The 24,745-nt window shown below is 53.1% G+C and overlaps 1 protein-coding gene across 5 annotated transcripts in view; it reads left to right on the forward strand.

The window, feature by feature from the left end:
- Window positions 1-3,189: 3,189 nt before the first annotated feature.
- PEMT (phosphatidylethanolamine N-methyltransferase) overlaps window positions 3,190-24,745 on the forward strand; it is a 99,541-nt gene continuing 77,985 nt past the window's right edge. Inside the window, exons 1-2 of one of the 5 annotated variants that reach the window (XM_047832461.1) lie at window positions 3,212-3,331; window positions 22,134-22,207. Coding sequence is in view for 1 of the 5 variants with exons in the window: in XM_047832460.1 (XP_047688416.1) it covers window positions 22,853-22,915 (63 nt within the window). In the remaining 4 variants the exon portion in view is untranslated. Of the gene's footprint in view, window positions 3,373-22,133; window positions 22,208-22,350; window positions 22,506-22,712; window positions 22,916-24,745 lie in introns of those variants that run through there. The other 4 variants (XM_047832466.1, XM_047832462.1, XM_047832464.1 and 1 more) reach the window with 4 other exon arrangements.

Here is a 24,745-nt window from a genome sequence, read left to right on the forward strand (position 1 = left end):
ATGACCATGACTGCCAGGCAGCATTGTGCACGTTGTGCACTGCCTAACTCCAGGGAGTTCACCAGTCTACGTAAAAGTACCCTTTTTCTGTTGCACAGTGCTCAACCTGTGCAACAGTGCCTGGTGGCCCTGAGCCTCCAGAAATATTTCCGCTGGGTAGACAGGTGAGTGGGTCCCCTGAAGCTTTGAGAGGGCAGGTGTGCTTGCCTTCTTGTTGATACACGTCCCCTTGAGCAGGAGAAACTGACCAGTTCCACAAAAGGGACCTGAAGGTGGATGGCCCACCCTCATTGATGAGCATTGCGTATGTCCCCAGCACGATGTCTCACTTACCTTCCCCTCCCCCCACATTCCAGCGGGCCCAGACTTGGCTTGTGTTAAAAGTCTCCGCAGCAACCCTTCCATATCTGACTCAATTTCTTGCGGGGGGGGGGGGGGGGATCTTCGATGTACTCGCCCCTGTGTCTTCTGTCTCCTCTCCTGGTCTCTGCCATCTCCCTCCGCCACCGCCATTGTCCGGGTTGCTCAGGTCCCGAGCCCTGAGTCCTCCCTGACTCCGCGACGTCCCTCCTTGCCACGGCCCAGGTCAGTAAGTCCTGGTGGTCCTGCCTCCTAGATACACTTGGGTCCCCTCCTTCTTCACCTCCCTATACCTCCTATGTGTCCAGGCTGGCCAGCATCCCTCACCTGATGGGGGCTCCAGCCTCCTTCTGGCCTCCCTGCCTCAACGACGCCCCACTGCAGACCCTTCTTTTCCCTGTGGCAACCAGAGGGGCCTCTAAGAAATTAAATCGAGAGAAGCCAGACCCCAAAGGCCCCCTACTGTATGATTCCTTGTATATGAAACGGCCAGCAGAGGCCAATGCACAGGGACAGAGAGCAGATGGCTGGTTGCCAGGGGCTGGAGGGAGGGAGGATGGGGAGTGACTGCCCAGGGGTTCGGGGTTTCCTTTCGGGGCGGTGGGACCGAAAGAACAAGATGCTGCTTCATCTGCATACCTAAAACATTGAATGGTGGATTTTATGTTATGTGTGTTTTACCACAATCAATACAGAGTTTAATCAGATGTGGTCTGATCAACCGCCCCCCCCCCACGGCTCCCCAGATGCCCTCACAATAACCCCAAATTCGGTGTGGGGCCCCCAGGCTCCAGAACCTCACCTGCCCCTGGAGGGCTCAGTCCTCTGCATATCCCCGGGGTTCCTCCTCCAGGCCTCTGCATGGTTTCCCTTCCCCCTTTCCTCAGACTTTCTAGGGCTGCCTCTTCCCCACCTCTGAGGCTGCACCCCTGCTGACTCCTGAGTGCCTGGGACCGAGTCGGGGGTCTTTGTGGTCTGGATGAACGGAACATACCAGCTGGGTGGGTTCCTCTTGCCCCATGCGGCTTCTGGCCACTGGCTCGCAGGGGCCTCTGGCCAGCTGGTCAACCCTCGCCCTCCTGCGGGCCCGCCAGAGCTGAGCCCTGAGCACGGCCTCCTGGGAGCCCGGCTTCGTCTTTGCCCCTCAGAATCCTTTCTTCTGGCAAAAGATTCATCCCTTTGGCACGAGCAGTGTTGGATTCTGCCTCAGTGCTTTCTGCTTCTGCAAATCCTCCGGGCTCCCATGCCCCTCCCTGCTAATACCCGTGCCCTTGAGAACTTTCGACTTCTTCTGGCTTCGGGGAGGGGTTGTCCAGAGAACCAGAATCACACCCAGCACTTGGCACACACCACGGGCTAGACCACGGGGTAGGAAGGGCAGCACCGGGCTTGTTCCGAAACGTCCCTACCTGTGTAGCGACGGTTCCTAAGGTGAAGGTCAGGAACGTCTGTACCTTGTCAGCTGCTATGGCTGCCTTGAAACGCCCTCGAAACTTTACCCGGAAGTCACCTTCTCAGTGAGGGGACCTTCCTACTTACAATTGCACCCCCCATGCCCTCCCTGCCTCATTTTTCTTCAGAACCCTCATCACCATCGATGAACGGGGCAGAGGCTTTCCTAGTCCATAACTGCCTTGTCTGAATTGTTGGGGCGATGCTCACAGACGGTCAGAGAGCAGCCAGCCCGCCCCCCCCCCTTGGCTCCTCAGGGCACGGTCCTGGCTGGGCCTCATCCTTCCTCTCCAGGACCATTGACGGCCCTTGCCCAGCTCCCTGCTCTGGCTTCTCGCTTCCAGACCTCCCTTGGAAGGGGCTGCCCAAATGCAGACCTTAGCACTCCTCGGCTTAGCACTGACCGGGTGGCTTCTCAACTTCCGCACCGCCGACACTGCGGGTGGATAACCCCCCATGGGGGGAGCTGCTCTGACCATTGCAGGACGTCCAGCATCCCTGACCTCAACCCCCGAGATGCCAGGAGCACCCGCCCTTGTGACAATTAATGTCTCCAGATATTGCCAAACATCCCCTAGGGGCAGAACCGCCCTTGGCCAAGACATCACCTTTTCTCTTAGGGATAATTTCAAGCAGATACAAAATCAGGGAGCACAGGGTGAAGAACCCCTGGGACCTGTCACCCAGCTGCACAGTTATCAACCCCTGGTCAACCTTGTTCCATTCCCACACCCACCCAACACTCTCTTTATTACTTTGAAGCAAATCTCAGGCATCGTATTATTTTGTCTGCAAATATTTTGCCAGTTCCCTCTAGAGAACAAAGCCTCGGGGCACCTGGCTGGCTCATTCGGCAGAGCGTGCGGCTCTTGAACTCGGGATCATCGGTTCAAGCCCCATGGTGGGTGTAGAGCTTACTTAAAATAAAATAAAACAAAATAATGGCGTGTCTTCTAATCTATGGGCTTCTTGTCCATCTCTTTGATCCCTTGCAATTTATTTGTTGGAGAAACCAGCTCTTGACCCCCTGAGTCTCCACGGTCTGGATTTTTCCTGGCTGCACGCCTGTGGTGGCGTTTGGTATGTTCTTCTGTCTCCTGTATTTCCTGAAATTTGGTGGTTGGGTCCAGTGCTTACGCAGACTCGGGGTGGATTGTTTCTGGCGAGAAGGGTTTGGAGGCAATGCTGGGTTCTTCCATCAGGAGACGCACAGTATCTGGTGTTCCTGTCTGTGATGTCAGCGGCTGACTGCCTTAAGCCCTGGCAGGTTGCTTCTCCAGCTGCCCGGTGCCTGCCTCGGCCTGCCCCGGGCTTGTTGCGGGACCACACCGCTTGCCTGCGAGATGTTTCCCGGGCTGCCGGGGTGGGGTGGAGGTGGAGGCAGGCTCTCAGAGGCTGTGCCTGCTCTCCCCAACATCGTGGGCGCCTTAGCTGGGCAAGCAGGTCTCGTGCCTTGAAGGCCGTGCTGTGCACCACGGGAAAACTCTGTGGCCAGGACTCTATCTCCCAGAAGTCAGAGGTGAGGACTTGTCTCCCAGCCCTCGGGCAGTGGTTTCACAGGTAAAGGGGAGAGAGAGGGCACCAGGGCAGCAGCTACAGCTGGGTAATGGGACGGGGGGTAGCACACAGGCCCCATCTGGGACCCGAGACTGGTGGAATGCTGTGGGCCCAGGAGGAGCAGTGGGCGGGCCTGCCTGCTCTCGCTGGATGCCGGGCTGTACCCTTCCCTTACGTATCAAGGCACCTAGAGACTTTAGTCTGAGCTCCCTGCTTTGGTGGAGGAACTACACAAATCTGGGTGCTGGGGGATAAGAAGGGAGAGCTCTGCTGGGCTGGGTGTCTGAGGACCACTCAGAGGGAGCGACACTTGACCTGCATCTTCAAGGACATCTTCTTCCTCTGGACACGTCGTCCGTGCGCAGTGGGGCCCACAATAGAGATGTGTTTAAACGCTTTTGTCTCCCCAAGGCGGTCAGCCTGCAGCTGGCGCTCACCATGTGGGAATGGTCTGGAAGGGCCCAAGGGAAGAGGAAGCCACCGTGGGAGTGGGTGACAGCCACAGAGGTGCGTGGGAACTAGCGAGTCAGGGCTCCTAACACCAGCTCCCGTGGGTTGCCCTGGAGGACCCACTTTACGTGGATTATTTTATCACAAGAACCCTATGAGAATGGAAGTATTATTGACATTTAGCAGACCAGCAAACTGAGGCTTAGAGTGGTCAGTGATTCACTCTAGTCACGCAAGTGGTAGAGGCGTAATTCAAACCCAGTTCTGGGTGATTCTAAAGGTGTAGAAAATGTAACTGACTGTGGTTCCTTAAGTAAGTCAGGGATCAATTGTCACTTAAAAGATGACTGGAGGTGGGGTCGAGGGCTGGCTTGGCAGTTGCACAAAATCATCAGAGCCCCAGGCTCCACTGTCCTCAGTTTATGGCTTCCATCTCCAAGGTCACCTCATAGCCCAAGATGGCTGCTGGAGCTCCAGCTGTCTCATCTGCTTTATAGGCAAGAAGAAGAAGAGAAGAGAAGGAGCACAGACCTTCCTCCTACTCTAATTGGCTCTTTAAAGAGGGTCTCTATTAGTCCCACTCAAAAGCTTCCAGATCATTGGCTACCGCAGCTCCAAAGGAGGACGGGAAATGCAGTCTTAGTTGGGCACGTCGCTGTGCAAAGACCAGAGCTCTGTGAGCGAGGAAGAGGGAGATGATATTATAGGGCCTCCCTCCCCACCTCACCAGTCCCCAGGGGAGCCATTTTCCACGCCTCCCAGTTTCCCCGGAGCAGCGTGTCCCAGGACGCATGTAATCCAGACCCACCGATGGGAGTAACTTGAGGCTTTGCAAGTCATTCAGCCCTTCTCTTCTGGACTGCTTTGCTGGGGGACGCAGGCCCAGAGAGGCATGTCCTGGGCCGTGTGCTGCAAGATGAAGTGCCACAGTCTCACCGCTCGTCCCTGGCTTTGCCTGTGGTCTCCTACGCGGGACCCACGGCGCCGTCTGATGCGCGTAGAATCTGTGCTCGTTTATTACGCCGGTTGGTGGTTTCGAGCGTGTGGGCTGGTGTCAGAGAGACCCGGCTTTGGCCCTTGGCTCCGCCTTTCCCCGGTTGCATGACCATGGGCAAATGTGCTTGCTTGTTCATGAATTTTCATCCCCTCGCCTATGAAACGGGCATCACAATTCTGCCACACGTATGTCGAGGGCTTATTTGGCGCCAGCCCTTCTGAATGCTCCATGGACGCTAATATACTGAGCCTCGCCAGTGGGCCTGTGAGATAGGGACGGCTGTCATTTCCATCGCATGGGTGAGGAAACTGAGGCACGAGGAGTTTAAGTACAGCGAGGGAATCACCAGGCTGGGAGAGAAACCTTATCTGACCGGAGCTCACTGAGGTCTGTGACGGGCTCCATTTAGTACCTCGTGCATAGTAGGCACTTGGCACGCGTTGGCTAATGCGACCCTGTTCCCCAGTCCCCTGGCCTTTGGTGCCCACACTTGGCTAAACGTTGTCTGCCTGGCTCTTTGTAGTTCCATTCGTTCCACTGGCTGTTTTTATTTCTATTTCCTTGGAATTCTGGATTCTAGATGTGCGTCTCAGTGGTCATTTGCAGCACACATGAGAAGACCAGGGCTTTGGGGCGATGTGACAGCTTCCCAAATGGGAGTAACTGGGAACGCGATGTTTATTCTGCAGAAACCAGTGACCCAGCTGCCTTCCCTGGGGGAGTGACCCATGGACTCTTCTTCCGTAGCTTTGCCAGAGTGACTGGGGTGGTCTCTGCTGGGAGAGGCCATGCGAACAGGGTGTCATGTCTAGGCTGAAGGCTTACTGGGAAGAAGCACCAGGACAGGGCAGCAGGCAGATGTGGGAGGATGGGGATGGGAGCCATGAACTCTCCTGCCATTATTTCTTCACAGAGCCTCGGGCCTGGAGAAGACCAGGCCTGGTGGCCCTCTCAGTCCTAGAACAATGGGGCTTTCTGACAACAGCCCCAGAAACAGGACTGGGGATTGAGGCAGACCCCGCCGACCGACTTCCTAATACCTATTCTGTTTGTGCTGACAAAACATCGCTTGGCTTTTTAATCAAAAGAGCCAGCCGTGACCATTCTGTCACCAAACGCTCCTGCTGATCATGTGACCCAGGCAATCAGTCCTGAAGTAGAAGGTCTGCTCGGGGCATTTCTGGGAAAGCTTTTGCTCTCCGGACGAAAACAGGCAGGTGTAGTTAGCGTGGCCCGTGACCTTTCCCCGTCCGTGGACTTGTCTTGTATCCAAGTGTGAGGACTAGGGCCATGGCACAGCCATCTTGTGACTCCGAGGCCAAAGCACGAGGATGGAGGGTGAATTATATTAGGGAAGGTGGAGTCACAGTCCCTGATCCTAGCAGCTGCTTGCTTCTGGTTGTGTTATGTGAGAAAGAAAAAGAACCCCCTGCCTATTTGTTTAAGCCTCTATCGGCTGGGTTTTGTTTTTTGCAGGCGAATGTGTTCCTAACTGAGGCCGAAGTGAAGGCAGAGGGTGGGTTGGGCCGATCAGGGACCCTGCGTGCTCAGAGAGGCTCATAACTGCTCCTCAGGACTGCTGTGTGGTAAGGCCTTTACTGGGCCTTGGTGACATCCGGCAAATCGGGCCCAGACCCTTCCCTCTAGGGGGTCATGGTCCATCAAAAAAGAGGACACAAATTGTTCACTGGAACAGACTGTTGTACAATGCTCCGGGTATAAGAAATCCCACCCCTTTGCAAAGTCAGATGAAACCCTGCTCCAAGGCCCACATACCAAGCTTGGCAAAAACTACAATTGCTCAGGATCCCCGGGGAACTGAGGGCTTGGTCAGCCCTAAAAAATCGAAGGGGACCTTTGTCTTCCGCCTTTCACATTTCTGCGGACCCGGTCTGGTTTTCGTTAAATAAGATTAGCTGCTATAACGAGGAAACCCCGAAGTCTCAGGGTACAGCACCACGAAGATTTATTTCTTGTTCATGTGAGTTGGGTGTGGGCTGGTGGGAGCTGGTGAGCACATGGGGGTCAGCTTGGTGCAGCCTTTCCGTCTTGTGGCTCTTCTTCCTCTAGGTAGGTCTTCGGGGTCCTCTCATTCAGCAGGGAGATGGGGAAGGAGAGATGAGGCCGGCACATAGGAGGGTCTTTGGCCTGGGAGCGATGTCATCCCTTCCTCTCACGTTCCATTGGCCGGAACTTGGTCGCGTGGCCATCCCTTACAGCAAGGGAGGCTGGGAAATGGAGTCTCGTTGTGTGCCCAGAGATACTGTGGACACCTGTTGGCCCTCAGAGGTGATGGCCAGCGGTCTCCCTTCGTCATCTCTCCAAGCCCCTGTCTACAGCTGTTTCTCCTCACAGAGCAGCCAGTCAAGGCCCTTGGAGCACCTGGACCTTCCCAACATAAACACCTGAGCATGGGCCATCTCCAGGAAGCCCACTTGACCGGGGAAGGGCCCTCTTCTCTGGAGCCACCCACACCTGGGGTTAGAACAGGGTTTCTCAACCTCAGCACTATTCTGTTTTGGCTTAGATGGCTTTTGGTGGTGGGGCTATCCTGCACACGGTAGGATGTGAGCAGCATGCCTGTCCTCCACCCACAAGATGTCCATAGCACCTCCCAGCTGTGACAACCAAGTCTCCAGGCGTTGCCCAATGTCCCTGGGGGTGTGTATGTGGCAAAATCGTACCTGGTTGAGAACGCTGCATTAGGAGATGCCAGAACTTTAGATAAAAAAGGCTGCCTTCTCCTTGGTGGACGGCTGAGGTGCAAGGAGGGAGAGGCACACGTTGTGTCCTGGCATGTCTGTGGCAGCAGAAAATAAAACCAAGATGGCAACTCATTTACCAGAAAATCATAGTTAAAATAACAACGAGATGAGATCAACATTGTAACGAGGTCTCTGTAGGGCTGGGCGTGTTCCAAAGGCAGGACCGTCAGGTCAACTGCACGGGATCAGGGCGCTTTTCAAAGGAGGAGGCACTTCAACCAGGTCACAGGCTGGAGGAGTTTGCCCAAAGGCCTTCGGTGGGTCTCTAAAGGCATCATGGTGCATTCTGGGAGTTGGAGGTGCCTTGATGTGACTGGAGTAGGAGTGGGTCCTGGTGAGCTACCTCGTCCAAGAGTCTGCCTTCGTGCTGGGTTTAGCCCCCGCCTCTCTGTCCCTATTGTCCCCGTACAGGCCCACTGTACCACTGGTCACCCTGCAATGATTTGCTTCTTCTCTAAACCCTGTCTTTTGTCCTACTGTGTCCCAGTGCTGTGCACATAGTAGGTGCTCAGGCTACTGAATGAATGAAGCAATCAATCGACAAAAGAAGGAACTGATCCAGCACAAGAAGATTGAACTTTGGTCTGTGCAGTAAGGAGCCATTGCAGGGTTTTGAGCAGGGGAGTTGCCTGCTGTTGGGTGGAGGCAGGGAGGCCAGCTGTGGTGACTGTTCAGGTGGGAGCTGATGAGGGCCGAGAAGAGCTCTTTCAGAGAAACGGTTGTTGATGACTGATTCGTTGTGGCAGGGAGGGAGAGAGGGAGGAGTCTGGGTGGTGCAGAGAATGGGCGCCTAGGGTCACGGGCTAGGAGTGGAGGGGGCTGGGAGCGAGGCGCCTGGAAGACCACACACCCCCTTGTGGGGAGGAGTCCAGCGGGTGGGAGAGTCTGGGGTCTGAAAGGGAAGTTCAACTGAGCAATGGAAAATGAGGAGTCATTCACGTGTAGCGCCTGGAAGAACAAACACGTAATTCTACTTTTCGGAAGCTGGCTGTAGCTGCTTCTGCAAACACACAAGGCAGTCGCAGCCCTGATGTTCCGAGAAAGAGCAACTTTCCTTTGGAAGAATGGTCGAAAGAGCTCTTGGCTGGGTTACAGGTCTTGGGTTTGCCTGGAAGCAAGGTCGAAGGGGGAGAAGTGCTCCATTTCCCCCAGAGATGGGGAATGGGTGTGTGTATGTGAAAACGCCGGAGGGCAGGAGCAGGCCTGTAAGAGACAGCGTTTCCTCGGAGACAGGGGCTGACACCCTTGAGAAGCTGAGATGGCCAACATTCCGTTTTAAATGACTCCTCCTGTGTAATTACCCTTTACGTTTGAACTCCATAATAGAAAGGTAAATAACCCAATAAGAAATGGGCAAAGGATCTGAACAGGCATTTCTCCAAAGGAGATAAACAGATAGCTGATAGCACAGGAAAAGATGCTCAACATCATTAGCCGTTAGGGAAATGCAGATCAAAACCACAAGGAGATACCGCTTCACACCTAGGAGGAGGGCGAGTATCAAAAAGACAGAAACAAGGGGTGCCTGGGTGGCTCAGTTGGTTAAGTGTCCAACTTCAGCTCTGGTCATGAGCTCACAATCTGTGAGTTCAAGCCCCGCCATTGGGCTCTCTGCTAACAGCTCAGAGCCTGGAGCTTGCTTGCTTCAGATTCTGTGCCTCCCTCTTTCTCTGCCCCTCCCCTGCTCATGCTCTGTCTGTCTCTCTCTCAAAAATGAGTAAACATTTTTATAATTAAAAAAAAAAGGCAGAAATGAACACGTGTTGTTGAGGCTGTGGAGGAGTTGGAGCCCTCACGAACTGCTGGTGGGAATGTAACATGGTGTAGCCACTGTACAAAACAGTCTGGAAGTTTCTCAAAAGCCTCAGTATGACTCAACAATTTCACTGCTAGAGAACACCCAAGAGAAATGAAAAGGGAATCCATTAAAAAAAGAAACAAATAGGGGCGCCTGGGTGGCGCAGTCGGTTAAGCGTCCAACTTCAGCCAGGTCACGATCTCGCGGTCCGTGGGTTCGAGCCCCGTGTCGGGCTCTGGGCTGACGGCTCAGAGCCTGGAGCCTGTTTCTGATTCTGTGTCTCCCTCTCTCTCTGCCCCTCCCCCGTTCATGCTCTGTCTCTCTCTGTCCCCAAAATAAATAAACGTTGAAAAAAAAAATTAAAAAAAAAAAAAAAAGAAACAAATAAAACCAATCAACCTGTACATGAAATGTCCACGGCAGCATTATTCACAACGGCCAAAATATGGAAACAACCCAGTATCCATCAACGGATGAATGGATGAACGGATGAACAGAATGTGGTATGGCCATACAGCGGAATATGATTCAGCCATAGAAAGGCATGAAGTACTGATACGCGTTCCCATGTGGATGGACCTCAGAAACGTTATGCTGGAAGACATCCAGATGGCCAACAGGCACATGAAAAGATGCTCAATGTCGCTCCTCATCAGGGAAATACAAATCAAAACCACACTCAGGTATCACCTCACGCCAGTCAGAGTGGCCCAAATGAACAAATCAGGAGACTATAGATGCTGGAGAGGATGTGGAGAAACGGGAACCCTCTTGCACTGTTGGTGGGAATGCAAATTGGTGCAGCCGCTCTGGAAAGCAGTGTGGAGGTTCCTCAGAAAATTAAAAATAGACCTACCCTATGACCCAGCAATAGCACTGCTAGGAATTTATCCAAGGGATACAGGAGTACTGATGCATAGGGCCACTTGTACCCCAATGTTCATAGCAGCACTCTCAACAATAGCCAAATGATGGAAAGAGCCTAAATGTCCATCAACTGATGAATGGATAAAGAAATTGTGGTTTATATACACAATGGAGTACTACATGGCAATGAGAGAGAACGAAATATGGCCCTTTGTAGCAACGTGGATGGAACTGGAGAGTGTGATGCTAAGTGAAATAAGCCATACAGAGAAAGAGAAAGACAGATACCATATGTTTTCACTCTTATGTGGATCCTGAGAAACTTAACAGAAACCCATGGGGGAGGGGAAGGAAAAAAAAAAAGAGGTTAGAGGGGGAGAGAGCCAAAGCATAAGAGACTCTTAAAAACTGAGAACAAACTGAGGGTTGATGGGGGGTGGGAGGGAGAGGAGGGTGGGTGAGGGGTATTGAGGAGGGCACCTTTTGGGATGAGCACTGGGTGTTGTATGGAAACCAATTTGACAATAAATTTCATATATTGAAAAAAAAAATAGGGGCGCCTGGGTGGCGCAGTCGGTTAAGCGTCCGACTTCAGCCAGGTCACGATCTCGCGGTCCGTGAGTTCGAGCCCCGCGTCGGGCTCTGGGCTGATGGCTCAGAGCCTGGAGCCTGTTTCCGATTCTGTGTCTGCCTCTCTCTCTCTGCCCCTCCCCCGTTCATGCTCTGTCTCTCTCTGTCCCAAAAATAAATAAACGTTGAAAAAAATTAAAAAAAAAAAAAAAATTAAAAAAAAAAAAAAAAAAAAGAAACGTTATGCTGAGCAAAAGAAGCCAGACACAAAAGGTCACACGTGTTGTGTGATTCTTCCAGAAGATGCGAATCTGTAGAGACAGAAGGTAGGTTAGTGGCTGACAGGGGCTGGGGCGGGGACGGGGTGCAGGGTGATGGCTACGTGGGGTGATGGAAATATTCTGGAATTAGATCGTGATGATGGTCACACGGCATTGTGAATGTGACTAAAAATGACTGACCAGTACACTTTAAAATGGTTAAAATAGTTCTTTGAGGAAGATGGGGTGGCAGCTGCAGCAGAGGCGGGGTCACCTACTCCTGCCCCTGCCTCCCTTCTGTTCCCTCTCCCCGAGGAACGAGGAATGAGGAACCGGTCAGTCAGGAGGCCACAGCACGGCTTCCGCTTCTTGAGATAGTGGAAAGACAGCCGCGGAACCAGAGGTGGCGGATCACCAAATTAGGATGACTCTGAGCAGCCATAACGTAAAATCTTTGGAGAAGGTGTGTGCTAACTTGAGCAGAGGTGCAAAGGAAAAGAATCTCACTGTGAAGGGACCAGTTTGAATACCTACCAAGGCTGTGAGAAACACTGCAAGAAAAACTGTCCATGCTGAAGGTTCTAAGACTTGGGATCTTTGCCAGATGAGGACCCGCAAGCCGCTCACTGGTTGACATTGTCCTGCGGCTGCTCGGCAGACATAACCTCCATCAGCAGCGAGCCAGCGGTCAAGGTTGAAGTGACCACTGCAGGTGCTTTAAGCGGCATTTCTCATACATCGATTACCAATTGTTAAAAAAATAAAAGAAAATAAAATGGTTAAGGGGCACCTGGGTGGCTCCGTTGGTTAAGTGTCTGACTCTTGATTTTGGCTCAGGTCATGATCTCATGATTTGTGAGTTCAAGCCCTGTGCTGGGCTCTGCTCTGACAGTGCAGAGCCTGCTTGGGATTCTCTCCCTCCCTCTCTCTCTGTCCCTCCCCTGTTCGCACTCTCTCTCTCGAAATAAATAAATAAACTTTAAAAGAAAGAAAGAAAAGAAAATGGTTAATAAAATGAAGTTTATCTCGACACAAAAAAATTTCTTAAAGTAGGTTCTGTGCCCAGTGTGGGGCTTGAACTCATGACCCTGAGATCAAGAGTTGCGTGCTCCATCTACCGAGCCACCCAGATCCCGCCCGCCAATATTTTTTAAGTATATGGGAAGTCTCTGTACTTTCTGCTCACTTTCCCCGGAAAGCTAAAAGTACTCTAAGGTGTATTAATTAACAAAACACACAGAAAAACACGAGGTGGCCATGAAGGGTAGGAAAGCTGTAGCCTCGGGCCCCGTGGCACCACCTGCAAGCTACTAGGCGTGGGGACCCCCTCCCTGTGCATCTACCGTTGTCACCGCCAGCCTGCACCTCCCTGGCCCCGCCACGGTTCTCCCCTTCCTCTTTCTGAATGACTGAGCTTCCCTTTGGTCAGCAGAGGCTGCCTACAGAGAGCCCGTCAAAGGGCTTGTTTGTTGCCTTTGACCCTCATGACAAGCCCGTGAGGAATCGAGGGTTCAGGGAGGTCAGGACATTTGCCCAGGATCAATGAGTGGTTAAGTGGCAGAGCCTGGCCGGGCGGGACCTCGGGTGTGTCCGGTCCCAGTATGCACAGGAGAGGGGCGTTGCCGTTGGGTCAGTTCCCAGGCAGCCCCTGGACAGCAATGCCCTGAGTCTGGAGACAATACACCCACTGGCCTGGAGACACAGATGCACACTCACACATTCTGACACATGGACGTATACTCCCCCCTGCACGGATCACACCTACACACACCCGCTGGCACCGAGATACAGGCAAGCGCACATGGACACACACCTGCACTCACACTGAAACAGTCGCATCCACTAGACACGCACTCGCATAGATGCTGAAGCACATTCGCCCACCTGGAAACACACACACACACACACACACACACACACACCCCGAAATGGACATTTATACCTACACAGTGAGACATAGACCCAGACAACTCATACACACACAGACACGCACAAATGCAGAAACACAGACCCAAACAGTAACACATTCCCATGAGGGACTGGGCTCGGTAGCTGGGCTCCAGCCTGCAATTTAAAAGTGCTGATTACCTAAGTCCTGGGCTGGAGGAGGGGGAAACAGGCTGGCTCTGAGTTTCCCGTGGCCTGTGGGTCACTTTGACCCGGCCAGGCCTCACCACAGGCACTTAGCCATCTGGTGCCCAGGCAGCCGGTTCCAGCTGCTCTCACTGGGGAGAGTAGGAATCAGGGAGAGGGCAACTCGGGGACCAGGGCGGAGTGCTCCTAGGGGCCGCTCCCCTTAACCTAGGGCCACGTCTCCTTCCAATTCCTTAACCTCAGACTGTCAGAGTCCTTGAGTGTGGCGGTTACTGAATCCTGACGGTCACAGCTAACGGTAATAGCAGCAGCAGTGACAGCATTACTGAAGAGCATCGATTTGCTAAACATCTTCTGTGCGCCAAGCACCGTGCTGAGAGCATTATCACCTTTGATCCTCACAACAAGCCTAGAAGATCAGTACTAGCCTCGTACCATTATGCTGATGAGGACACAGAGGTCGGCAGAGGCAAAACACCCTGCCCAAGCTGGTCTTAGAACCCAGGTTGTATCAGTCAGCTCTTGCTACAATAATGCTGCATAACAAACCAGCCCGGATGCAGGGGCTTACGGAAAGCGTTTATGCTCCTGTACGTGTCTGCGGGGTGAGGGTAGGTTGGCTGGTCTAGTGTGAGCTGGTCTCCTCCATGTTGGTTTGTTCTGGGGCCCAGGCTAAAGGGGCGGTGGTCACCCAGGATTTGTGCTTCTCATGGTAGGTCACCAGAGCACCAGAGGGCAGAGCATACCGCACAAGCCCATTTGAGGGCTCTGTTTATGTTATGCCCATTCCCGTTCCATTAGCCAAAGCAAGCCGCCTAGGCCCAAAGTCAATGGCGCGGGGAAGTCTGCTCTCCCCACAACGGGAGGGGAAGAGTGAGGGTGAATACCCACTGAGCGACAATTCAATCTCACGCTCAGGTTTAACTCCGAAACCCCGGGCTCACCACCCCTATGTGACGTTGCCTCCGTGGGCGGATAGCCTTGCACAGGATGGGACATTAAGGGTCAGGCTTCCTGGGGTGGAGGTCCTGGCTCTGACACTTCCTGGCTGTTGCTTAAGCTTTCTGGGCCTCACTTTTCTCATCTGTGCAACGGGTTGTGTGCAGTACCGATGGGATGATGTAGATCAAGTGCTTGCTATGAGGCTAGCACGTGGGAAGCCTTCAGCAGACAGCAGCTGATGTTACTGGCTGTTGTCTCTAGCCGTTCTCACCTGGGGGCCACAACCCCCTTCCCAGAGCCATCTGGAAATGTTTGGGGGGGCGGGTATTTCAAAGCGAGGGCCGGGGACACTCCATGTTTGCAAGACCCGCCCACACCACAAAAAATGGTCTCGCTCAAATGCTGAGCGCCCTCCTCCGGAAACCGGACAGATTCTCACGCGGGCACTTCGTGTCACCGATGGAGAGATCGAGGCCCGAGGAGGGGTGGGGGCTAGACCGGGGGGTGGCCTTGGGGTTCCTCGGTAAATACAGCGAGTCAGCTTGCCGCTGGGATGCCATGTAACTAGGACGCATGGAGCAGGCAGCAGGGGTCACTGGTGAGGGGGTGGGATGACAGCTTTCCCGGGGGTGGCCCCACCGGAACTCAGCTGTACCGGCGCTACTCTCCTGAACCGGGCTGCCAAGCCCCAGTTTTATGAAAACAAGAACACGCCAGCGGGTGACGACACGCACACCTCTGCGGAGGAGCGATCAGACGCTCACAGCGATCAAAGCTCACGGCCCCAGGATGGGCAGCGACACCACCACACGCGGCGGGGAGTGGGGGGAGACGGGGGGGGGGGGGGGGGGGGGGGAGGGGGCGGGGCGCAGCCGCACTTCGGTGACGTCCTGGCCGCCAGAGGCACAGCCTCGGGGAATCATGGCAGTCTGCAAAATACCCTGTGTTCTCCCAAAGTGTCAGTGTCGTGAAAGACAAGGTCAGGCGAAAGGAACGTTCCACATCAAAGCCGGCAGAAGGCAACACGTGGTCCTGCGCTGGAGCCTGGATCTGATGAGAAAACGCACCAGGAAGGATGTTTTCGGGACAATCGGTGAAATTCGAATGTGACCTATATGTTGGATATGATCTTGTAGCAATAATACACTTCCTGATTTGAGTCACAGTCTCGAGGTTTTGTAGGAAAACATCTTTGTTCTTAGGAAATAGCCACTGAAGTATTTAGCGGGAAGAGTCTGCAATTTACTTTCAAATAGTTGATTAAAAAAAATCATTACATATGGGGTGCTTGGGTGACTCGGTTAAGCATTCGACTTCGGCTCAGGTCATGATCTCACTGTTCGTGAGTTCGAGCCCCACATCAGGCTCTGTGCTGACAGCTCCGAGCCTGGAGCCTGCTTCAGATTCTGTCTCCCTCTCTCTCTGGCCCTCCCCCACTCTTACTCTCTCTCTCTCTCTCAAAAATAAATAAACATTAAAAAAATAATTACATATAAGCAGACAAGGCAAATGCTGGGAAACGATAATAGGCAAACCTAGGTGAAAGGTATATGGGTTTATTGTATAATTCCTGCAAGTTTTTGGGGGGTTGGGAAATTTTCCAGGTAAAAAGTTTTTAATCACTTAAGATGTGCAGCCATCTGGTTCGTGTCATTAAGAAGTTCAAGAGATTGTTAAAGAGTTGGGGCGCCTGGGTGGCTCAGTCGGTTGAGCGTCGGACTTCGGCTCAGGTCACGATCTTGCGGTCCCCGAGTTCGAGCCCCGCGTTGGGCTCTGGGCTGATGGCTCAGAGCCTGGAGCCTGCTTCCGATTCTGTGTCTCCCTCTCTCTCTGCCCCTCCCCCGTTCATGCTCTGTCTCTCTCTGTCTCAAAAATAAATAAAATGTTAAAAAAAAATTTTTTTTTTTTAAAAAGAGTAAGGCTCATGAGTCTTTTTGAAAGAAGGCACAGGAAGTGCATTGGTAAATAGTGCAAACAAAACAGTATTCTAATCAGAAAGAAAAGCACTTGGGGAAAATGCCCAAAATTGTAAATAATGGGAGAAAAAAACCAAATTAAGTAAGGTATAATTATTCAACTATTAAATCAATGTAAATATGTTTGGAATAATAATATTCGCTGCGGGCAGGTCAGGGAAATGGAAACTTCACCCTTCTGCAGAGGCAGAAAGCCTTATTTATTTTTTATTGAAGTATAGGTGATGCACGATGTTGTGTTAGTCTCAGGTGTATGACATCGTGATAGGACAAGTCTGTCCACGTGCTGTGCTCACCGCCAAGTGTAGCGACCATGGGTCACCATCCATCGCTATTTTTTTCAACCCCACTGACTGTATTCCCTATGCCGTGCCTTTTATCCCAGTGACTTCTTCATTCCAGAGCTGGAAGCCTGTATCTCCCCCTCCCTCTTCACCCCCTTTGGCTCATCCCCCCCACAGCTCCCTCTCCCCTCTGGCAACCATTGATTTGTTCTCTCTATTTATGGATGTTTCTGCTTCTTGTTTGTTGGTTCATTTGTTTTGTTCTTTGGATTCTGCATATAAGTGGAATCATATGGCCTTTGTCTTTCTCTGTCTGACTCATTTCTCTTAGCAGAATGCCTTCTAGGTTCATCCATGTCGCTGCACTCCTTGGGAAAGGAGTCTGGCTGTCTGGACCCTTTGCCTCTGGGGGTGAATCCTAAGGAAATAATCCTAAACCAGACTTCACACATTAAGATGACCCATGTGCCCCAAGAGGCAATGTCTTTGCTGAGGCCTGGCAACCCTTAGTTCTCATTGCTTCCCTGCCTCCTTTCTGGGTGCACCCCTGCTGAGATTTCCAAGTCACCTTCTAGCATTTGGGGCCACGGCTGCCTGTTCCTGTACCCGTGGCAGCCGCTGTTTGCCTCCCCAGCACTCAGTAGCACTCAGAGCTCCGCCCCACCCCCACCAGAGTGTTTCTGGAACCAAGCCAATAAATGGGAAATGCCATCTTCTCCTAGAGTTCAGTTGCTCACCATTCCCCGGCCACCGTTGCTTGATTGGGGTGGGTCACCTGAGTAAGGTATAGTTCTCACACCCTCAGCCACCTGGATGGACACCCGGCTCACGTGGAAGCAAATGGATCTCATTTCTGAGGTTTATTATTTTTTAGGATTTTATTTTTCAAATGTTTAATTTTGAGAGAGAGAGAGAGAGCGACCAGGGGAGCAGCAGAGACAGAGGGGGACAGAGGATCCGAAGCAGGCTCCATGCTGACAGCCTGACGCAGGGGCTCAAACCCATGAACTGTGAGATCATGACCTGAGCTGAAGTCGGACGCTCAACCGACTGAACCACCCAGTCGCCCCTTTTAGGATTTTATGTTTAAGTAATCTCTACACCCCATGTGGAGCTCGAATTCACAACCTGGGGATCAAGAGTGGCCAGCCAGGTGTCCCTCATCTTTGGGGTTTAAAAAACAAACGTATTATCTAATTTCCAGACGTTGGGAGATGTTCCAAACATTGGGATTTGCTTGCTAGCTTAATCCCAGTGTTTAGGAAAATAAACTATGTGATTGGAATCCCTTGAAATCTGTTGAGATTTGCTTTATGCCCCAGCATATGGTTGATTTTGGCAAATGTTGTATATGACCTTGAAAAGAATGTATGTTTTGCACTTGCTGGAAGGACTTTTTTTTTTTTTTTTTTTTTAAGTAGGCTCCATGCCCAACATGGGGCTTGAACTCACGACCCTGGGGTGGAGTCAGGTATTCTACTGATTGAGCCTGCCAGGTACCCTGAGGGCCATTTCTGAGGAGATCACGGTATAGAGTTGGCTCCTCACGTTCAAATATGTAGCCCCACAGGGTTTTTTCCTGCTTTTTCCCTCAGTTACCGAGACAAACATTTTAACCCCACAAGATTTTATTAGTTTCACCATCTAATTTATTTTATTTATTTATTTATAATGTTTTTTATTTTTGAGAGAGAGAGAGAGAGAGAGCAAGCGAGCGTGAGTGGGGGAGGGGCAGAGAGAGAGGGAGACACAGAATCCAAAGCGGGCTCCAGGCTCCGAGCTGTCAGCGCAGAGCCTGACGCGGGGCTTGATCTCGAGAGCCGTGAGACGGTGACCTGAGCCCAAATCGAGTTGGACGCTTAACTGAGCCACCCAGGCGCCCCCCTCTTTGTTTCCATTTTTGAGGGACGACTTCACTGGACTAAAATTCAGTTTTGGCCTTCCTTCACCCACCTGACCTGAGAAGAGGTCAGTGTGGCTGGAATACAGACACAAGAACTGGAATGGCGGGGCCATATGGGACCTCTGGAGGCCATGGTGAGGAGTAATGACTTACCTCAGTCCTTAGAGGAGTAGTCAGGCTTCTTAGAAAAGATGAAGCTTTAACTGGACCTTGAAGGGTAGATGTGATGGAAAGAGAAAGGAGCAGAAGCACGATGTGTTTTGAGCATTGAGTATTTGGATAAGTGCTGATCCTGCGCTGGGTCCTGTGCTGGGCTTTTTATGTCATTTCCTCCGTCCTAGGGAGGCAGGGTTGCACAGTGGTAAAAAGGCCAGGGCTGGCTTTGGGCTGGCTGGCTTGAAGCGCATCACTTACTCAGCTGTCTGCCTGTGGGCCAGTCCCTTCCCCAGAAGCTGGTTCCCTCATTTGGAAAGCCAGAGTAACACTCCCCGCCTCACAGGGCAGTTCCGAGGCTTAAGCTGAGTCTGCAGCTTTGTAAGAGCTTGAAGAGCTTGGCTGTTTGTTTTAATTGGTAGAGTTTTCTCTTCTGCTGAGCATCAGAGAGGGTAAGTCACTTGCCCCAGGCCCACAGCCAGAAAGTTGGGGGGGAGGGGGACTTCGAGTCTCACTTGCTGCTTTGATTTCCTACTCACAGATCCCATCCCTCTCCGCTTTCCATGGACAGGGTCACTGGGGCCCAGAAAAGTGGTTTGCCCAAGAACACCCCAAATGTGGGAGTGGTAGAACCATTCATTCATTCATTCATTCATTCATTCCTTATTGAGTGCCTGCTTTATGCCAGGCATGATCCAGATGCCACGGAGAGAGTTGTGTATAAAAGGGATAAGAATCTCCATCCTCGTGAAGCTCACATTCTAGCGAGAGGGACAGATACTACACAGAATAAATAAGTAAACTAAATCAATTTGTTAGATGACTATAGGGGCTGTGGAGGGAAATAAAGTTGGGAAGAGGATGGAGACTGGAGGGGGAGGTTGACATGTTCATAGAGCAGAAAGGTGATACTCGACCTGAAGGAGGTGAGGGAGGGAGCTCTGAGGACATTGAGGGAGCAGCATTCCAGGCAGAAGGCGCAAGGCAGCGTGTGCAAAGGCCCTGAGGCGAGGGTGTGCCTGGGGTGTTCCAGGAACCACAGAGAGGCCAGCAGGAAGGCAGGAGTTGTCTGCTCTGTGGACGCTGAGGGGTCAGGGATGCCCTGCTAGTACCCACTCCTTGCTGGCCTTCAATGGATGGATTCAGGTGAGCCCTCTTCTCAGCCATAGGAGGTCACTGGGAGAGAGGCTCCTTCCTGAGCCTGGGGAGGAAGGGAGGGTTTACTCATTACCACTAGCACTGCCCTGCCCCAGCTCCCACCCCGGCTCCCGCTGAACCTGCTCCTCTCTAGTTCCTGGACACTCCTCGGGCACAGTGGGGACAGGGGGGCCTGAATACAGGAGGGAGGTATTGGGCATTGTGGCTATGGCTCCTCATTACCCTCCTGTTTTTATTTTTATTTATGTATTTGGAGACAGAGTGTGTGTGTGTGGCGGGGTGGGGGGGGCGTGGGGTGATAGAGGGACAAAGAGCGAGAATCCCAAGCAGACTTCATGCTCATCGATAAGCTTGACACAGAGGCTAGATCTCATGATCATGTGATCATGACCTGAGCCAAAATCAAGAGTGGGATGCTTAACTGAACCACCCGGGCGCCCCTATCCTCCTGGTTTTAGACAGTATGCATGAGGTCTCCAGTGCATGATGCCTACTCCCGCCCCCCTCCCCAGGCTGTCTGCTCTGCTGGCTTCTCACCCCCTCTCTTCCTGAGAACTCAGTGGGCCTCTGAGCTGGGCTGGCCCTAGACCCCAGCATGTCCATGAGGGTAATGAATGTGATCTAAGAGCCGAGCCTCCGTTACATACAGAAGAGGCAGACAAACATTTGTTGAGAACCCACGGTGTGTTGGGCGCTTTTGTGCTTATTATCGACGCTGATCCCCGTGTCAGTCTTGCTCAAGAGATATTATGCCTATTTTGTGATTCAGAATAGGGAGAGGCTTCAGTTTTACCCAAAGTCACCCAATATGCAAACGCTGATTTTAGTAAAAGAAGCCCATTTAGTGATTGCTGGGAGCCACGCAGCCAGATCCAAGGCCAGGGGAGGGTAGGGAGAGGAGGGGAAGGCAATGAAGAAATGAAGAAGTGGCTTTTAGTTCTGATCTCCTTTTGTAGCAAGTATCCAGCCACTGGCCAGCAAGGTCATCAGCAGATGTTTGCCCTGGAGCCGACTAGGAGATGTTGTGTGATAAATGGCTTCCCATATCTGAAGAGTAACCAAGGGGCAAAGAGAGATAACCCTGAGGGTGGAAAAGAGCTCTGTTTGTTACCACTTCAGGAAGGGTGACTTTGGGTTTGTATCATTAATACACACCCTGTTCAACAGTGGAACAGGCTACTTTTGGAAGTGATGAGTCTCCCATCACTTGGGGCATGTAAACAGAAGTGGCTTTTCTATTTGCCAGGGATGCTGAGAAAGGAATATTCCAGTGAGAGAGGTTGGCCTGGATGATTTCTGCAAGCTTTCAGACCTGGGAGTTTTCCAATGGTCGAGCAAAGACTTCTGCCCCAAACTGTCTTCCGCAGGAGGCTTTTGATCTGAACAGCCCCAATCACATTTGAATCTGCAGTCTGGCTTCTCTATGCCTGGGTGTTTTCTTTTCACAGAAGGTGGCAGGGGGTGGATTAGGGGTGGAGGAGTGGATTTCTCTAGTTGCATCAGCTCTGGTGTGACCTCTGACATTTACCTTTCTTTGTTCCCAGATAAACCAAACACACACAAACTAATTTTTCTGGCTTCATAAAACAACCAGAGCAGCCAGGTAGGTCAGGAGGAAACTGGAGCTTCGGCAAAGTAGACATGTGGTGGGGGTAGGGGAAAGGCCCTTAGGAGCACTCCACCTTGGCAGGCTCCCCAGAACGGACTCTGGGTCCAGGAGGCCCTGCCTGGACACCCCGAGGAAGAGAGCCCTCCCGACTCGTGTAACTAACTGATCAGGAGGCAAACCAGCTTTTGAGCACCTGTTGGGTACTCAGCTCTGTTGTGGCCAGTGGTAATTAAGTGCTTCCCGTGGGTCAGATCATGTGTGCTGAGCTTCACTGACATGTTTGAGGAAACTGAAATTTGCCCATAGTCATACAGCTGGTGCATGCTCCAAAGCCAGCGTCCTTCCTGCCCTTCCTGTCTTGTTGGTGGACCTGCTCCATCCTAAGGATGTGGTGAAGGTTGGGACTAGGTGTAAAGCAGTCAGCACAGGGGCAAGCACACCAGGGCTAAGGGGGAGAGAAGCAAGCCACCCAAATCAGGAAGCGGCTGGCCTTGCAAACGTCCTGCGTGGGCTGGCAGCTTGCTGGGTGACTGCACAAATCTCTGGGAATCTGAGTCTATTTCCCTATATACGTAACACCCGGCTACAGAAGGGGCTCTCTGGGACCTGACCATCTAAAACCCCACCTACTTTTCTAAACTTCCTTCCCGTTCTAGTGGGCACCTCCTCCACCACCACTCCACAGATCATCAGCCGTTTCTGGATTCCTGAAATATCCCTAGTCCTGTCCTGTCTCCTGGCCTTTGCACATACTGCCTCTCTTCCCAATTTGTCCTGCCCTCACACTTCACATGCCTTGCACCTTCTCCTGTGTTCAGGCCTCCCTCAAGGGATTCTCAGGCACTTTGCCTTATCATCTGACCCAGCCCCCAGTTTCCTTCCATCGTAGAACTTACCCAAGTTATAATCCGTTATTCGTGTTTTGTCTCTTCCATTAGGAAACAGTGAGGGCAGGGACCCGTGTTGTTCCCTACTGTACCCGCAGTACACAGACAAGTTCAGCAAGCACCCGGTGAGTGTACCAGAGAATGAATGAACAAAGAAGTGGAGGAGGTGTCTCTGCCCGAGCCAAAGAATAGGGAGGCCGCAGGGGCGGGGGCCCAGGGTCCCGAGGAGTAGCCTCTGCTGGAGGCTAGAGTGTGCTCGTCTTGAACCGCCTCTGGGCGAAAGCAAATTTCAGAAGGGGGCAGGGGACCCCGAGCCTGGGCCAAAGTCCAAGTCCGCAGGGGGCTGCGCAGGAAGCTACTTATACCTAGCACCCGCAGCCGCCGCCTCCGAGCCCCACCGCCAGCCAAGGACAGGGAGGCCAGGTCAGTTGCCGGCCGGGTGCGGGAGCGGGGACCGAAGGGTCTAGGCGAGAGCCGCCTCGGAACTGGCAGTCACTGCGGCGCACGACCCTGGGACATAATAGCTCTGGGCTCCGCGAGATGCCGTCGCGAGCTCCAGGAAAGTGGCGCTTCGCGAGGACAGGGGACTACATTTCCCAGAAGGCCGGGAGGAGTTGGGGTCACAGGCAAAGCGCCCCGGGCGGCAGAGCTTCCCGGCACCACAGGGCGGCTTCGGGCGGGGGGCGAGTTGGCGGCGGCCGCGAGGCCCCGGCGTAGGCTCTCTAGAGGCGGCCCGGCTGAGAGCATCTGGCGGCCCGGGAGCGGAGCCTATGAGCAGCTCGGTGGCGGGGCCGGACTGCTGCGGAGGCTTCGGCAATGTTGACTTTAGGCAGGTACTGACCGGGCCGCGCGGCTGGGGAGGCGGGGAGAGGGATCCCGCTGCCAGGTGGGTCTTCCGGGCTCTGCCGCCGCCGCCAACGCCCAGTGGGCGGGGCCACCCGTTACCAGGCAGCGGGGGCGGGGCGCGGTGGGGGCGGGACTGCGCGCTCGGGGGCGGGGCGCTGGCGTGTGCGCGCGTGCGAGAGGGATCGTGGATGTCACAGAACGAGTGCCTGAGATTTTGTGTGTGGGGGGCGGGTGTGTGTGTGTGTGTGTGTGTGTGTGTGTGTGTGTGTGTGTGCGCGCGCGCGCGCACCTCTGGGATTGTGGTCAGTTGCCCCAAGAGTGTGTGCCCTGAGTGTGAGTGTGTGGGACTGGGACTGGGCGTGGAAGCGTGTGAGGGAGGCCACGCAGGTGTATTTGGGAGTGTGCGTGGTGGCAGCATGTGGCTGTGTGGGACATGGGAGGCCCCTGCCGCAGTTGCGTCCCCCCTTCCCCGGGCTGGAGGCCAGCTCTGCAGCGGAGTCAAGAGAAAGGTTTTGCACCCTGGCATCTCCACCCCCTGGCGCTGAGCCGGCTGCAGAGCGTCGCCTCCTTCCCGGGTGGATGGGTGGAAAGAGTTTACAACCTTTCAGTGTTGTGCTAGGATGGGGTGGGATGGGCCCTGCTGGCTGGAGACCCAGCTGCCCGAGTCAGCCCCTTTGCAAAGTCATAGGCCAGAGAGTTTGTGTTTTCTTGCTGTCTCTCCCCAGACTCCCCCTTCTCATGGCTGTTCCTCTCCAGGGTGTTCCCTCCTGTCAGAGCAGCTTCCTTTCCACCTTTCCACCTTTCCACCTGTTTCACTTGTGAGCCACTCTCTAAGGAGCCTGGGAGATGTGCCTCTGCCCCAAGCGGCCTTTCTTTAATCTAGAGCATCTTCCCCCGCTTTATTCATTCACTGATACAGTCAGTCTTTGAGAACTTTGAGAGACAGTAAGCCCAGAAGCATAGAACCTTCTCTGATGGGGGTAAAACTGGTCAATGTTTTAGAGAGTAGCTGGTGGAGAGGTGGGATTGAAATCCCTATATCTGTGAGGAGTTGACCTGCAATCTGAGACCCGAGTGATAAGCCAGCGGGGCCAGATGCCGTGGGTGGAGGGACAGCAGGGCAAAGGCCTTGAAGGGGGGGAGTATTTGTTCATCCAACAAAGAGCAGGCTAGCATCTGACCCTGAGAGAGTGCAGGATGACTTCAAGTGGATAGGTGGCCTCGTGAGGATGATGTTATCCCATGGAATCCTTATGCTCTTTTTTTTTTTTTAAATGTTTATTTATTTTTGAGAGAGAGAGAGAGAGACAGAGCGTGAGTGGGGGAGGGCAGAGAGAGAGAGGGAGACACAGAATCGGAAGCAAGCTCCAGGCTCTGAGCTGTCAGGACAGAGCCGGACGTGGAACTCAAACTCGTGAACTGCGAGATCATGACCTGAGCCACAGTCGGACGCTCAACCAAGTGAGCCACCCAGGTGCCCCCTTACACTCATGAACTGTAAATGGCCATCCAGGGATCTCTGGGCCACATGGTCCGTGGTGGGACTGCGATTCTTGTGTTCTGCCTTAGCAAGTGTTAGGAATTTGGAATGCCAGAGGGACCTGGCTTAGGGGGCGGATGCTTCCTGGATGAATGACTCTAGGTGGAAGGGTGGGTCGCCATTGACCTGAGGTGGGACGTAGTTGAGCCGGAGGCCACCATGGGAGGGGGCAGCGGGCCCAGCACAGGCCCAGTGGAATGCTAGGGTGCTGCCGGCTAATCTGAGCAAGGCTTGTGTTCTAGACCTGGCTGCAGGGGTGAGAATCAGCTACGGGGAA

The sequence above is a fragment of the Prionailurus viverrinus genome, chromosome E1 (assembly GCF_022837055.1).
Source record: "Prionailurus viverrinus isolate Anna chromosome E1, UM_Priviv_1.0, whole genome shotgun sequence".
Classification (NCBI taxonomy): domain Eukaryota; kingdom Metazoa; phylum Chordata; class Mammalia; order Carnivora; family Felidae; genus Prionailurus; species Prionailurus viverrinus.